General features: G+C 65.7%; 1 protein-coding gene and 1 long non-coding RNA gene across 5 annotated transcripts in view; one reads left to right on the top strand and one right to left on the bottom strand.

Annotated features, from left to right (window-relative positions):
• Positions 1–16,091, bottom strand: part of PIEZO1 (piezo type mechanosensitive ion channel component 1 (Er blood group)) — a 53,293-nt gene that overhangs the window by 21,368 nt on the left and 15,834 nt on the right. For all 4 annotated transcript variants that reach the window (XM_045772828.2, XM_045772832.2, XM_045772831.2 and 1 more), the window contains exons 2-5: positions 5,834–5,929; positions 1,194–1,316; positions 705–747; positions 461–599 (exon numbers count right to left, since the gene is read on the bottom strand). In XM_045772828.2, the coding sequence (XP_045628784.2) occupies positions 461–599; positions 705–747; positions 1,194–1,316; positions 5,834–5,929 (401 nt within the window). The remainder of the gene's footprint in view (positions 1–460; positions 600–704; positions 748–1,193; positions 1,317–5,833; positions 5,930–16,091) is intronic.
• LOC123776683 (uncharacterized) lies at positions 1,313–5,840 on the top strand. The gene is made up of 3 exons (XR_015727987.1): positions 1,313–1,771; positions 1,872–5,035; positions 5,134–5,840. It is a non-coding gene; the product is annotated as an uncharacterized LOC123776683 (long non-coding RNA).

Raw genomic sequence — 16,091 nt, 5'->3', positions numbered from 1 at the left:
GCACCTTGAGCTCAGGCTCCTGTTCCCCCCTCTCAAAGTGGGGTGCCAGCCTTGCCCGCTGGGCTGGGGTCAGGGGCAGCCTGAGGGGCCCCCAGCCTGCAGAGTGCCTCCCTGACAGCCAGCAGGTCCCTCCCTGCAGGGATGATTCCCTACTGCCCTTGGCCTGAAAGGACCCCGGGGACAGCTTCTGAAGGCACAGACGAGACTTGGGGCCCCACGAGTCCCCCCGAGATGGAGTCCTGCTAGGACCAGGTCTGGAAGCACATAGGAGGCCCTGCTCAGGGCGCCCCACAGCCCCGGGAGGGGACACTCGGTGTCTCCCACCTCTGACGCCTCCTCTCCGTAACAAGCACGTACTGACTCTTACAAAGTCCACATGTGTGTAAAGAAGGAAAAATGAAATCGTCCTCAAGCGGACAGAGCTCTTCCAGCACACACCCCGCCCGCCCACAGCCCTCACCAGCTCCTGGGCATGCTGGCTCCGCTGGGCTTCTCGGGCGAGGCGCCCACAGAGGCCGAGGCACACGGAGGAAGCCACCAGGACGCCGAGGTCGGGGGCCACGAGCCGGACGGCATTGGGGATGTCCTTCAGGTCCAGCCTGTGGGGGCAGGGAGAGCCCGCTGGTGGGCTGGGGAGGGCAGATGCCAGGCAGGGAAGGCGGAGGATGGGGGGCCCCGGTGCTGGAGGCAGGGAGCGTGCTTACCTCGTGACCCCCACGTGCCGGGAGAGGACCTCCCAGGGACTGCCTGTGGAGAGAGGCGCGGGGGACGGGGTCAGGCAGCGAGCACCAAGCAACCCTACTCCTTGCGGTCAGAAGGCCCTTGGGAGCCCCAAGAACATGGTTAAAGTCAGGGATGCTCGCAGAAGGCTGCCCTTACTAGTAGGGAAACGAAGGCCCACCCAGAGAGAACCAGGTGGGTCGAAGGCCCGTACGTTCTGCGTGGCACAACGGGGACCCCCAGCCAGGAGCTGAGGCTGGGTGCTCAAGACCACAGCAGAGGCCTAACTCGTGGGGGCCAGAACGGGACCAGCTGACACTGGCACTAACCTGGGCCATGTGGACCGAACATACCCTGTGGACAGGCGCTCAGGGCCTGTACGAGGCACAGCCTGGGTGGGACAGGCGGCCTTCCCCAGGGCTCCCAGCAAGCTCACAAAGGCCACTAGGTCTCCCAGACCCACGGACACTCACAGCTGGGCCCCAGAAGCTGGTCCAGGCGGGGCACGGTGTGCAGGCATATCTGGAAGGCCAGGTGGGCTGCCAGGAAGAGGAGGGTGAAAACCAGCAGGGCCCGGAGGAGGCGACCAGTGTGGCCTGTGGGTAGAGCGGGCAGGGGTGAGGCTGGCACGGGGCCCTAGTTTCATCCATCCTGGAGAACCCAAATCCCACCAGAGTCCCCCCTGTGCAGAGGGAAACGGAGTCGAGGACCCGGACCCAGGGGCTCCAAGTGCAGGCAGGCGCGGTCCCAGACAAGGTGCCCTGTGCGCTTTGCCGCTGGTGGGAGGTGGGCTCAGCCCGTGGCAGGGAGGCCGTGGCTGCAGGGAGAGGTCTGCGCAGCCTGGCCTGGGCTCGGGAAGGACCCATGGATCCCCGGCACCACCTCAGCTCTGCGCGGTGGGCAGCTCGCGCTCCACACCAGGAGCTGAGATCGTGCGCTCTGAATCCTGCCTTCAGGACTCGGGCTGTGGACGGCTTCCTCCCCTAGCACGGCCTCGCCCGACTCCCAGGCTCGGGGACAGAGGTGTCTCACTTTCTCCGGCCCAAGGCTGGTAAGCTCAGGTCCCTGTTGCATTGTGTCCCCCTCCTCCAGCAGGTGAGACCCCTGGAGCACTGGCCCCCGTTTACCCCCTGCCCCACCTGACCTTGCAGGAGGAAGCCAGGCTCACAGGAGGCAGGGGAGTCCCAGGGGCAGCCCAGGCAGGACTCAGACGGCCGTACCAACGCTCATTTCTAGGTCCCTCCCAGCCTCCGACCCTCGGGGGCAGGGGTGAGTGAAGGGGAGAGCAGGGTGGGGCTGGTGGAGCACTGGGAAGGGCAGACGGAAAATGAACGGAACATCTGGCCCTCAGCCCTGGCTGGGCCAACTCCCCTCGCAGCACCAGGCCAAGTGCAGGGAGAGGCCCAGGGCCTCCCGGCAGGAGGAGGAGCCAGGCTACCTGCGGGACGCTGCAGGGCTGCAGGGACACAGCCTCCCTGCCCCGCCAGGCTGACTCCACTCCGCCAGCTCCCCTGTGCAGCCCCGCTCCTGCAGACCCGGGAAGTCCCACCGCCAGGGGCAGCGGGAGCACCCCTTCCCACCCCCGCGGACGCACCCTGCTCGGAGCCACGGACCCCTGGGGTGGGGCTCGCGGGACTACCGGGACCAAGGCCTCAAGTGCCAAGCTGCCAGGCTCCTCATACACCCGAAAACCCATGAGTCCAGGAGGGAAGTGCTAGGCTCCAGACACCTCAGCAGGAGGGGGCCCCACCTGGCTCCCACCTGACCGTCTTCCCCTCGGACACCGGACAATCCGTATCAGACGTCACCACTGCCCCCACTGTCCTCCCCTCCTCACCCCGAGCTCCCTTCGTGGGACACACAGTGTCCCGGACCACGAGCCGCCACCAAGCCAAAGGAGCCAGAGCACTGGCCGCGTGGCCGCGTGGCTTCAGCTCCCTGCCAGGTGGGGGCTGGGTGAGCAGGACGTGGGAGAGGCGGGGAGGGTCGGGGGTCGGAATGTGCGTGTGAGCAGCAGGGGCAGGAGGCCTGGCCTGACCCGGCCTGCTGACCCCTCTGACAACGCTGGGTGCCGGCCCACGCTGCCCACTGAGCTTCGGTGCGGTCTCGGGGAGGCAGGCCGGCCACGTGGAGATCCACTCGTGGACAGCAGGACAGCAGGGAGGGCACCCAGAGGCCGGGGCAGGGGTCAGGCCGGTAAGGGGCTCTGCATCCGCCCAGGAGGGACCCGCTACACTGCCGGAAACGTCCCTGTGGACCAGGTCTGGCGGGGGAGGGGGTGCTGGGGGGCTGAGCAGCGGCTCGAGCTCCTGGGGCTGCTGGCTGCCCACTCCCCACTTGTGTGTGCAGCTGGGGGGGGGTGCAGAAGCCACCCCCACGAAGGAGCAGGGATGGGGGCTCAGGCTCCCAGGGAAACCGGAAGTGGAGCTGGCAGGCTGGGGACCTCAGGAGACAAGGAAGCGGGATGGGGGGCGGGGGGGGGGGGTCTTCCCGGAGTGCGTTAGTACAAAGGCTCTGACCTGGAGCAGGAATCCTGGGCTGGAGCCCCCGGAACCGCCCTGACAGTGCCCTCGGCGGGGACCCTGTTCCCAGCCACAGCTCATGGGCCCCCCACCCCTGGGCGTTCCTGCGCTGCCCCGTCCGCACTGCCCACCCGGCGAACCACCATCCCCACGGGCCTCGCTCCTGCAGCCCTCTTCCTCAGGCCGGCCAGGCGTGGCGTCTACACCAGCTCTGCAGACCTCACCCCCCACAGGAGCCTGGCTGCTGGGCGTGCAGGGGGGCCTCGGGAGGCGGTGCTCTGAGACGCTGGGGAGGGCGCCCGCAGTCACAAGAAGGCTCCCGGGCGGTGGGTGGACAGGGATGGGGAGAGCCTGAGTCATGAGCTCTCCTCACAGGCCTGAGGTCCTAGGACACCTGTGTCCCAGTGACGACACCTGTCACACACGGGGACCCACACCCCGCCCTACAGCACACGCCAGGGACCCTTGCGGTGCCCGCCTGCTCGCAGACTGGACCAGCGGGCCCTCCCCGCCGCGCCCCCAGGGAAAGCCGCAGAAGCAGCCCCTGGGGGGCTGGGGAGCCTGGGGGGGGGGCCTAAGGCAGGGACGGGGTCTGAAGTCCCGAAGTGGTAAGCGACAGCTGACACTCACCCTTGCCCGCGGCTTCTGTGGCACCCCTGCCCCACCCCAGCCCTGCCCCCAGAGGGCTCGGGGCCCAGGACAGAGCTGGAGCTGCCCAGAGGTGACCGACGCCTCCTCAGCACAGGCAGCTGCATTCCCAGCAGACGCCCCCGTGGGGACAGGGCCAGGGGTCAGCACCCTCGGGGCCCAGGCGGCGTCAGACCTTCCACCAGATGCCGGTGCTGAGGCCCGGACTCCCGGGCACGGGCGGGCCTCCCATTTTCCCCTCTCCCACCCGGAAAAACCAGGCAGCCTCCCTGTTCCTAAAGGGCCTCTGAGGGTGGACAGATGGACAGACAGAGGTCAGGCAGGGAAGTCTTCCCAACGCTCCCTAAGTCCTCCCCACCGACCCCTCCTGCTCTGGCTAGGGCCCACCTCCCCCACTGCCCATGGAGGGGAGAGGCTGGGAACAGAGCGCATGGACTTCAAGGAGGGAAGGGGAGGGCCCTGTGGGAGGTGGGCCCTGCCGCCTGAGCTGCAAATCCTGGACAGCTGCAGCAAGCCGGCCTGGGGGAGGCGTTGGCCTGGTAGCCCCAGCAGCTCTCAGCCCTGCCCCTGTGCTGCCCCACCCCAGAAGCCTTCGCTGCCCTCTGCTCCCAGAATTCCACCTGCACTGTAAGAATAGCACCCCAGCAAGGAGGGAGGCTGTGGGGGCCAGAGCCAGAGGAACAAGGGGCACCGCAGGGCCCTGACCGTGGACAGTGGCCTCCAGAAGGAACCAGCCTGGTGATGCTGTGAGCCCGGCCCACGAGGCCCGGCCGGTCTCCCGACCTCCAGCCTGAGCAGACGAGGGGGGCTGCAGCAGCCACAGGAGGGCTCGGACGCCCCCAAGGCCCTGAAGCAGCCGGCCGGCTGCACCCAGCAGCTCCCATCTCCCTCAAGGGCCCCTCGGCTGTCCTGGCCAACCTGGTCCTCGGCCCTGCTGGGCTCCTCTCTTGCTCGTCTCTCCCAGGCACTGCTCTCATGCTGCAGACAGCCGGCTTCTCTGGGGGACCCGTTTGGACCTGGGTACCTCTCCTCCCCCTCCAACACCACGGGGCTCCCCACCCACGGAGGGCAGAGCAGCTTTTGGGGACAGGTTGCTGCGCATTACCCTCCCCGAAAAGCTGGCGGAAACAGACCGTGAACCACAGGTGAATAGGTGGCAGGCGCCCAGGGTGAAGGGTCCTCTGGGCAAGTGTGGACCCCAACGACCCCGTGCCACCGGCTGCAGGTCTGTGCCTGTTCACAGGGGGCCTGCCAGAGCCACATAGCAGGGAGCAGGGACAGCCCGTCCACTACCGCCCGGGGCTCCTGAGCCGGCCTCTCTGCTCTCAGCCCTTCTCGGATGGCTCCACGCCCGAGTCCACATTCCCACCCTCCAGGGGGTGCAGCCCCTGACGGGCTCCCCCACCTCTGTCCCATCTGGAGAACACAGGAGACTGAGACAGCGCCCACCCACCAGGAGCTCAGGACCCAGACGACATGCCCAGCGACCCGAACGACAAGGTGGCTGGAGACAGACTGAAACCCCACAGAGCTCAGGCAACCACGGAAGGGGTGGGGGTGGGGGTGGATGTGGCAGCCGTAGTAAGGGGTTGGCCGGAGCCTCACCGGGCAGAGGAGTGCAGAGTGGGAGAGGGAACCTGCAGGGAGACAGGCTGCCCACGGTGCCCGGGAAGCCCCAGGGGCAAGGGGGATCCGTCCGATGACCCCCCACTACCTCCGGCATGCCCTGATAACACGCAGTCAGAGAGGACATGCTGAAATTGGCTCGGGGTCGGCAAGGGTAAAATAAAACTGGGCCACTCGTCCTTCACCCCGGCCACTAAACTGCCCAGGGCTTCTGCAGAGGGCACCCACGCCCCGCGGACCTCAGCCGGTCCATGTGGACAAAGGGCTCCAGGACCCTGAGTGCCCCTCCCCGCACAAGCCAGTGCCCAAGCCCTTACCTGGGATGCCGTGCCGACAGGGGCCCGGGAACCACGGCAGCAGCAGCAGGAACAGCAGGTAGACCAGAGACAGGGCGTTGAAGCGGGACAGGCAGGCTGCAGGGGGGGACAGGGCAGTTAGCATGGCCACACGGATGCCCTGTGCCCCGGACATCACCCCCGATCACCCCAACATCGCCCCCAGCATCACCCCCCAGACAGCCCAGGACATCAAGCCCCCAACATCACCCCCGGACATCACCCCCGATCACCCCAACATCGCCCCCCAGCATCACCCCTGGACACCACGCCAGGACATCAAGCCCCCAGCATTACCCCCCTGATCACTCCCTCATCAAGCCCCCAACACTGTCCCCCAGCATCGCCCCCAGTATCACCCCCCAGACATCAGCCTGACATCACCCCCCTCATCACCCCCCAAATATCATCCCCAGACATCAAGTGCCCAACACTGCCCCCAGCATCACCTCCAAAATATCACCCCGATTGCTCCCAACATCGCCCCCCGCATCACCCCCCAGACATCAGCCCCTGACATCAAGCCCCAACACTGCCCCCCAGCCCACTGGACATCACTGCCAAGCATCACCCTAACTCTTTGCCCTTGGCATCACCCCAGACACTGCCCCCCAAATATCACTGTGGCCATCACCCCTAGTCACCTCCTGCCCGGATGCCGCCTCCCTGCCCGCGTGAGCAAGCCCGCCAACATGGGACCTGTCACTCAGGACTCACACGCTGTCATACTGCGTCCAGACAGCGCACAAGTCACCTGTCACTCAGAGCACGTCCACGGGCACGCTGTGTCCTTCCACGGGTTCTGCTCACCAGCATCACCTGATGCGATGTCTCCACGCACACGCGTGGCTCACCCTGTCCGCCCGTGTCTCTGGCACACACCGCCACGAGTCCAGCCCCCAGACAGTGACAAGGCGGCTGACTTTCCTAACTCACTTTTCCTCTTTTTAAAATTTCCTAGTTTCAAGGGCGCCCGGGGGGCTCAGTCGGTGGAGTGTCCAACTCTTGGTTTCGGCTCAGGTTGTGATCTCAGGGTCGTGAGATCGAGCCCCAAGTTGGACTCCACTCAGCGAGGAGTCTGCTTGAGAGTCTCTCTCCCTCTGCCCCTCCCACTTGTGCTGTCTCTCCCTAAAACAAATAAATAAATCTAAAAAATAAAATAAGTAAAATAAAACCTTAGAGTCTCAGTTAACACAGCTGACTTCTCAACTCAGTCACGCGCCGGCCGCCCCAGCGCCCCTCGGCTGTCCCTTCTCCTTGGTTGGAGGAACCGTGGGGCTCACAGCCGTCAGCCTGGCTCCTGGCGGACCTGTGAGAGCTGCCCATGGGCCCACAGCGGGCTCCCACCTTTCCTCTCAACCCGCTGACACCTCTTCCAGCCAGCACAGCTGGACACTACCTGGACCAAGGGCAGCAGGGGCCTGGGGGGCCTGGGGCTCATCTGGGCCCCAGGAATCGGGGATTGGCGGGGGGTGGTGGGGGAGGTGTCCTGGTGTGGGTCCATCAGCAGGGAACCAGGGGCCCTCTCGGCCTTTCCTGGGGGTGCCCGAGAGGGCGCTGGACCAGGAGAGGCACCGCATGCTACCCCGAGCGTCCAGCAGCACGTGGCCACCACTGGAGTGGCCCTGCTCCCCCGTCACCTCCAGGGACCAGGGGGCCCAGGCTGAGCCCAGTCCTGGCCGCCCAGGAGGGCAGAGCAGAGCACTAAGGGACTGGTGCCTACGGCGACCCGTCCCCTCCTGGACAAGCAGCCTCACGGCTCAGCGTCTGCAGCTAAGCAGAGGAACCCCGCTCTCCTTTCCTCTGAGGTCAGAGGATGAAAGCCGACCTGCTGTCCACGCCTCGGACCCCCAAGCGTGAGCCGCGACCCGGCAACGCCTCAGACACGCGAGGGGCAGCCGCGTGGCCAGCCTGAGCCCCAACCACCTGACCTGAGCTCCCGGCTTGGGCCAGGAGAGGCGTGCTAAGAACAAGCCCGGGGCTGGGCTGCCTCCTCTGGGGAAAGAAAGGTCAAATAACAGTGCCTCCAGGGAGCCTTCCGAGCACAGGGTCCCTGTGGGGGTGGCCAGTCTGCAGCGTCCCCACGGCCTCCAGCTGGTGACGGGGCTTCTTCCTCTGTCGGGCGGGGCGTCCCCTCCATGCCAGGAGGAAGCTCTGGTTCTCCCAGCCCCTTGCTGTTTAGACGGGCTTTGGCTGGACCCCCTCGTACTCCCAGCCTGCAGGCCGGGACAAAGGAGGGGCTCCTCTCCCATGGAACCCAGGCTGCTGAGACCACTGCGAACCCTGCCAACACCCCGCCCCACGCCCAGGCCCAGGGTCACTGCAGGGCCAGGGGGCTGTGCACACCTCTGCCTGTCTGTCCCCCATCCTTGCCTTGCCCTGGGGCCCAAGGCCCTCACCCAGACCAGGAGCTGGGGTGTGGCAGAGAAGCTGAGAGCAGGGGACAGTGGGAGGACCCCTGACCTCACGGCACGTGTGGGCACCTTGACCCAGGCCTCAGTTCCTGCTTCTGTACAAGGGCGTTCACAGATCCCGCCCGCAGGGCTGTCCGCGGTGGGTCGTCGGAGGGTGAGACTGGATCTCAGACTAGGGGCAGAGCTCAGGGCTGGGGCACAGGGCTCCAGTCCCTTCCCACCAACCCCTGACCGAGCCCCTCCTATCACGCCCACAACGAGGAAACCCCGAGGAGCCCAGGCGGGCTCCAGGTCACCCTGCAACGCTCCCACCGCGGGAGCCGCCCCTGACGCGAGGGTGCCTCTCCTTCCGTTACACGTACTGGCGACAGCAACCGGCTCAACCAGAAATATGAAGTTTTTCAGCAATTGCGCATTTTCCTTTAAAAAAAATCCATCTGATCCAGCCCAGGAGGCAAGAGGAAAATGCATTTACGGCAAAGGCTTCTAAAGCTCCTCCTCGCCTTCCCGCTGTACTTTCCAGCCCCAGGTTCTGCCTCTCCCCCGCCAAGCGCCAGCACTGGCCCGTCCCCAGAGAGGGCGGCACCCGCCTCGTACCAGCCCAGCGACGTCTGTCCTCCCGATGGCCCAGCTAGCCAGCCAGCCATGCACGTGTCCCTGTGGGGGTGGCCAGCCTGCAGCAGGCCATCCATCCTTCTTCCACCCACCCACCCAGGTAACTTCCTGAGGACCTATTCGCAGGCCCTGCCCTAGGACACTCACGTTCTGACCCGCCAGGGCTGCCTGACACTCCGGGAGCACCCCTCGTGGGGGGGCTGGGGTGAGCACCCCGTGCACCCGGGGGAGGAGCCCGTGCACTCGGGGGGGGGGCGGGGGGAGCGTCTGCACACCGGGGCGGGGCGGACCCGTGCGCCAGGGGGGCACCCGCGAGCAAGGAGGGCATCTGCTGTACGGGCACCGGGAGGCTCCTGGAGGCAGACGCACACCTTGGAGGGGAGGACAGGAGGCGCCTTCACGTTCCCTGGGACTGGCTTGTGAGCAGCCCTGAGGCTGGGACGGGGAAGGTGACGCAGGGCTTCAGTTGGGGGAGGAGGGAAGTTCTGGGGACCGGGGGTGGGGGGCGAGGTCGTTGCACAATACTGACTGAGAAAGCACTTAGTACCACCAAACTGCATACTTAAAAATGGTTAAGACGGGGGCGATTGGAGGTCTCCGCCAAAGACGCAGCTGCCTTCAGCTCTGCTCGTGATCTCAGGGTCCTGGGGTCGAGGCCCCGCGTGGGGCTCCCGCTCCGTGGGGAGTCTGCTTCTCTCCCCGCCTCCCCTCCCTGCTCATGCTCTCTCGCTCTCAAATAAATCTTTTGAAAAATGGTTAAGATGATCAATTCTTTGTTCTGTACCTTTTTCTTTTTTTAATTTCATTTTTAAGTGCTCTCTACACCCAACGTGGGGCCTGAACTCACAACCCTGAGATCCAGAGTCACAACCTTGGGGTGCCTGGCTGGCTCAGTGGGAAGAGCGTGTGACTCTTGATCTCAGGGTCATGAGTTCAAGTCCCACTTTGGGTGTAGAGATTACTTAAGAGTAAATAAATAAAATTTAAAAATAAAAAAGAGCTGCGTGTCCCATAGACTGAGCCAGCCAGACGCCCCTACGTTCTGTGTCTTTTACCAAAATAAACAAATAAACAACCATCTCCTGAGTTCAGGGAGGGATGTCAGGAACTGGAAAGGGAGGGGCAGGGGCTGGCCCGAACCCCGTCTGCTGCTGTCGTGGTGCCCGAGTCACGCGGGCCCCCATCCTCTCCCCACACCCAGGCTGAGCAGGAGAGGAAGAATCTCCCAGAAGCTTATCAGCTTAAAGCAGGAAATTGGAGACAGGAGTCAGGGAGAGCGGGGTCAGAGGGCCGGGCGTGGCAGCCAGGGGCCGGGGGGCTGCCAGGTGACCCCCACCCTGCAGCCCGTGAGCCCCTCACTCCTTCCTTGGTTCACGCACCCAACACCCGTGACCTGCCCATCTCGGCAGACGGGGACACAGCAAGAATGGGAGGGAGATGGCGTCTCCAGCTCTCTGAGGCCGCCCGCCCCACCAGAGAACACCAGCTCACACGGAGACGGTCTGTGAGATGGGCTGGCCCGGCTGCCATCCCTGACTCCTCTGCTGCCATCAGCCCAGCCCAGAGGCTGGCACCAGGCGGGCGGGTGGCGCCCGGACAGCCCTGGACGCCGGCCCAGGGTACGTGAGCGGGGACCGTGGCCCGCTGGCTCCCAGCCCCGGCAAGGCAGCGGCGTGGCTGGCGGAACAGAAGGGGCTCGGGTCCTGCTCCCAGCCGGCCACCCTCCCCAATACCAGGGACAGGGCGGGGAGCAGAGGCAAACTGCTGCAGGAGGGGAGGGGCTCCGAGGGGAAAGGCCTCCATGGCAGCACAGCCAGGACTTTGGTCCAGGCGCCTGGCCCCACATCCAGGGCTCGTGGAACGTGCCAGGCAGCCGTCGAGGTTGCCGAGCTAAGAGCCTGGCCTGCAGAGAAGGTCCAGGGCATTAGACCACGCTGCCTGGAGGGGGTGACGTTCCCTCCGGCCTGGAGGGCCAGCTAAGGCTCAGGGAAGGCCAGAGGAGGTGTGGGTCAGGCCCAGGCTAAAGCAGAGAAGGAAGAAACTCAGCTGGAGGGGACAGGGTGGCCCTGCCCAGGCAGCTCCCACCTCCCCACCAGAGCTGCCCTGGCTGGCCTGTGACCTCATGGGGGAAATATGCCTTTTCCTGAGCCAGGAACAATAGGTTGGGGGTGGGGGAAGAGAGAGCCCTGCTGGGCAGGAAAGGGCTCCCTCCTGCCAGGCCCCCTCACCCAGAGCACATGCTTAACCCTTTACAGACCCTCACACGGCCACCAGAGCCCGAAAGGCCCATCCAGCCAGCAGCCCACCAGATCCTTGTCCTGCAGATGACGGAACTGGGGTCTGGACAGGGGAGACACTGACCCCTGGTCTCACCCACTGCCAGATCGGGAAGGAGACCACGCACCTCCCAGCTGGGACATTCCACGCTGAGGACTGGACCCCATGGCCCCAGACCCCAGGGAGACACCAGAGACCCCACTCAGCACACAGTTCCTGGGACGTGTCCCCTGAGGCTGGCCTGTGTGTCGGGGGGGGGCCAGACCTTCCCCACCCCGTCCTTCCTGTGGGAGCCTGAGCTCTGAGCCTCAGTTTCCCCATCTATAAAGCAGGACAGCCGTGGGGGTGATGGGCGGGCACCTCATAGGCCGGCAGGGTCCCCAGTGACCGAGGTGGGCGTCTCCAGGCCCATGTGCAGGGAGGCTCCAGGAAACACACGTGGCCGCGAAGCACGCAGAGCCTAAGTGGCGTGGAGGCCAGCGTGGGCTCGGGGACCCCGGGGGCTCGTGGGGGCTCCAGCTGACGTGGGGCAGGGGCTCCGACATCATGCCGCGGCCCCTATCAGCATGAGAAGCTGGAAGGACAGCATCCCTGGGAGAGGCCTGGAGGTCTGGACGGGGGTGGACGCACCACAGCCCTCGCTGTCCCGGGGCCCCTACGAGGGGCAGGACGGCTGCCTGGACTTTGCAGACGAGGAAACTGAGCAAGTCCCAGGGACTGGGGCTCTCACCCCTGTCCTGGGAAATGGTGCAGCTCTAGGTGACCTAGACAGGACGGGACAGCCTGCAGGACACACGTGGGGCAGGGAGAGTTGGTCTAGGACTAGCTGGGTCTGAGGGGGCAGCCGTGGGCGGTGGGTGGGGGGCGCACCAGGGCTTGCGCAGAGCTGTTCCCCCTCCCGGCAGGCCCCTCCCAGCGGCGGCCAGGACCCAGAGGGAGGGGCGGGCACTTCCTCTGCCCGCTGCCCACCAGCCATGCTCCTGCTGGGGCGAGGCCCTGAGGACAGGCCTGGGCTACTGGGTCACAGGGAGGAGGGCCGAGGCCACCGGCAGAATGGTCTGGAGGGAGGTGCGCAATGGACCAGCAAACTTGTCTCTACCCTCCTCTGGGCTTCGGTGAAACTGGGGAGACAAAGGGCCGGTGGTTCTGCTCCACTCTGCCTGCTTCCTCAGCTGGGGAGGGGGACCCCGGCAGTGGGAACAGCGCCTGGCTCAGGACAGGAGAGGGCGAACAGCAACCCGGCTCTCAGGCACCCCAAACACCATACCCACACCGCTGCCCGCCGTCCACGCACAGAAGGATTCCTCTTGTATAAAACAGACACAGAAACAGGATTCGTGCACCTAAGTGTACAAGAACTTCCGGAAGGGTCTCTCCCCAGCCGCTGTTAACACCCACCTGTGCACAAGGGTCCCTGCCTCTGTAAGGTCCCCTCTCCCACCAGGAGAACGTTCTCATGTTTCCTAGAGTTGTTCACAAGTGAAATGGCCCCAAAGACGGAAGACTGTGGGAACACACAGCAGAAGGGGTCAGACGCGTGGCCCGGGCTGTCCTTCCACACAGGGCTTGCGGGCCAGGGGGCGGGAGTCACCCGAGTCCCCAGGGCGCCAGGGCAGCAGCAGGACTAGCCTCACCCTCTCCTGATCCGGGAGGACACCTTTCAGGCCTGCCTTCTGCTGCCAGCCGGGCAAACCCCAAAGAAGCCAGGTGGGGCCCAGGGCCCGAGGTCAGAGTCCCAGGTGACAGCTGCCGAGCCAGGACAGCTGCTGGGGTGGAGGTGGGGGCGGGGGTCCTGGTCCGAGCCCTGCTGCCTTCCCCCCTGCCCACTGTGTCTCCCGGAGTGCGCTCACTCTGCCTTACTTGGCTTGCAGGAGAGACCCGTGAACACTCCCCTGCTAGCTTCTGCCAGAGGGTGGGGGGGGGCGGGCAGACGTGGCGGAGGGGCTGTGCCTTGCCCTCCGTAGGAGCTGCCCAAGTGGCTGGGCCTTCTGAACCCACAGCACTCGGGCAGCCACACCGGCCACAATTCCCCAAGCTGGGGTACAAACACCGACCCCAGACCCTGACCCAGAAGTGACCAAAGGTTCGGATCTACCCCACCTTTCTGGAAGAGGAAGACTGGGAGTCGGCCTGGGGCACAAGAGTGAGCTGGCCCAACGCCAGCATCCCTACCCTGCGGGGACAAGGACCGTGGTCTGGTCACAGAAGGCAAGCGTAGCAAGGCGGGGCACGGCAGGGCGCGGTGAAGCCCTGGCCGGCGGGCACCCTCGGGCAGGAACCGAGGCTCGAGGGAGGGAAGGGGGTCTGGGGGCTGCGCCTGCCACAGTGGCAGTGGAGCAAGGCCCACAGGCCCTTCGGGAACACCAGAGGCCTGGCCACCCTCCACTCCCATGGGCCACTGTCTGCTCCGCACCCCGAGAAGACTCCCCAGCATACGCCCCGCAGGACTCCATCCCACCTGCCGCATCTGCCCCAAGACCTAACCCTGGGGAGGCACTCCAGCACTGGCCACCCACTGGCCTTCTGAATGGCCCAGAAGCCCTTCACAGTTTACAAAGCTCTAAAGCTCGGGACACCCTCCCAGGACCGTCTCTTCTCCCAGGAAGGGAGCCGGCCTGCCATCAGCAGAGGGGGGAACTGGAGAACCCCGCACAACCCCGTGGGGGTGCCCAGGACACAGCAGGGGCCCCAGCAGCCAATGCCAAGGACACTGTGTTACCTACTTGGAGGCCAGCCAAGAGCGCAGGGCCCGCGCTGCTGGCCGAGGGTTTAATGAGCACGGGGCCCGGACACTTGGATTTATGGCTCACCTGACCTCCCAGGGCAGGGTGCAGATGGCCAGGCCCCTCCCCACACCGCCAGCTCCGTGAAGCTACAGTGAGTGCCTAGGCCCAAGGGGGGGCTGATGGCCACTGGGGGCAGGGGACAGAGGAGCATCGGCCACAGACCTCCCACTTGGTCCTCAGGGGTCCGGGAGCCCCTGACCGCTTGCAGCCCAGCCGCCCTTCCAACCACACTCAGTCCCAGATGGCTGCCAAGAGGTGAGGAGGGCAGGGGCAGAGGGACGGTGCTGTCCTCTTGTCAGCATGGGTGGGTGAGTGACCCACGGGGTGTCCAGGGATCGGGTGACCCAGCGGATGGCACAAGGCCCACGCTGCACAGGGAGGTGGGGAGGAGTGCAGGCAGCCTGGCCTCTGGGACCGTTTGGAGACCTTCCGACCCCAAAGGGTCCTCTGAGGAGCCACCTCCGGAATCCCTCACAACAGGCAGCCATCCTCTCTGCTGGCTAGGCAGGGCCGGGGAGCGTCTCCGGTGCTTTTCCCTGGGAGGCTGCCCGGACACCCCACCGAAGCCCTCAGGAAGCTGAGATCCCCGGTACGGCCGCGAAGCCCGCCACCCTGCCTGCGACACCTCCCCTCACATTAGAGTCAGGCACCCGCCTCCGAGACCCCTTCCTGGGGAAGTGACAGGGGCCAGGGGCCGTCGCGTGTGTCGCGGGCTGTGTCCCGGAAGAGTCCGCACCGGCCGCCTGCCCAGATGGCCGGCCTCCAGAGGCACTGTGCACAGAGGACCAGGCCGGGCTCTGGGCTCCGGGTGGGGCCTGCATTCCACAGGGAGGGCCCTGACCTGCTGCAGCCGCAGGTAAACAAGTGGGGGGCGGGTGCCCAGGAAGGGAGTTTCTGGACCGGGCCCCACACGGTGCCACCACCCACGTCTGCGAGGACATGGTTTGGCAACACCCCCCACCTCGGGCCACCTAGAGCTCGGGGCCTCGCAGAGGAACCCCTACGATGTCCGGGGGCGCCAGGCTAGAGCCCCCTGGGTCTTCACAGGGGTCAGACCTGTCCAGGGCCCTCACCAGATCCTCAGGTCACAGCTCTCCCGAGTCCCTGCCATGGAGACTTCCCAGGGACAGGCCGGACCTCCTCCAGCCACAAGGAAAGGGGTTCCCTGCAGAGCTGTGCCCCCAGACGGTGACGGGCAGACCAGGTTGGCCAGGGGCCTCGTGCGCCTGTGTGGACACCTGGCCCTCGCAGCTGTGCCCACTGTTTTCCCCTGGACAACAACTCATGCCCCACGGGTCAGGTCACAGGACAGCGTCAGCTCTAGACAAGCAGAAACCCCCCCCCCATGCAGGGCCCCGGGCAGGTCAGGACAGGTGACAGCTGGAGCCCCTAGTGAGGATGCAGATGTGCCTGGTGCCCCACGGTCAGCGGGCGGCGCCATCCTCCCGGGATGAGACCCCCACGTTCCCCCACCTTCGTGGACCAGAACAGTGGGAGGCGTGGGAGGGGCCGGGCTGGCGGGGGGGGGGGGTCGTCTGTGACCCTCTGCCACGTCATCTAGGAAGTGGGGGCAGCAGTATGGCCCTGCCCTCCCAGGCGACTGAGGGTCTAGGAGACGGACACATACGGCGGGTCAGCTCCGGGGCCGGGGGCTCAGTCGGTTACACGTCTGACTCTCGACTTCGGCTCAGGCCATGATCCCAGGGTCCTGGGACTGAGCCCCAAGTCGGGCTCTGAGCTCAGTGGGGAGCCTGCCGCTCCCCCTGCCTGTGCTCTCTCCCCACCCCTCTGTGTCAAATAAATAAAATCTTAAAATTTGAAACTGCGTGCATACAGGAAACTGAAGACGGCGTGAGGCCGCCCCCTCGTCACCCAGGGCTGGCGCTGGCTGTCCGCATGTGCGTGTGAGGCCCCGGGTCTCAGGCCCACACACCCTCGGGCTGACCCGAGAGTCCAGCTCTGTCTAAACAAAGGTGCTATGGCCTCCCCAACCCCCACCCCGAATTCCAGGCTAATGGACAGAACTGCTATGTCCCTCCAGATGTGCCCCAATGGCACGCGAAATGACGGTGTCACAAGGCCACGCCACGCGGGACTCCCCTGAGCCAAGATGCAGGCCTCTCCTCCCGAGCTGGGCACCTTGTCCCC

The sequence above is a fragment of the Ursus americanus genome, chromosome 21, assembly GCF_024610735.1.
Source record: "Ursus americanus isolate L20-20 chromosome 21, mUrsAme1.1.p, whole genome shotgun sequence".
Lineage (NCBI taxonomy): Eukaryota > Metazoa > Chordata > Mammalia > Carnivora > Ursidae > Ursus > Ursus americanus.
The sequence above is the reverse complement of the archived record's forward strand: the minus strand, read 5'-3'. Positions and strand labels throughout refer to the sequence as shown.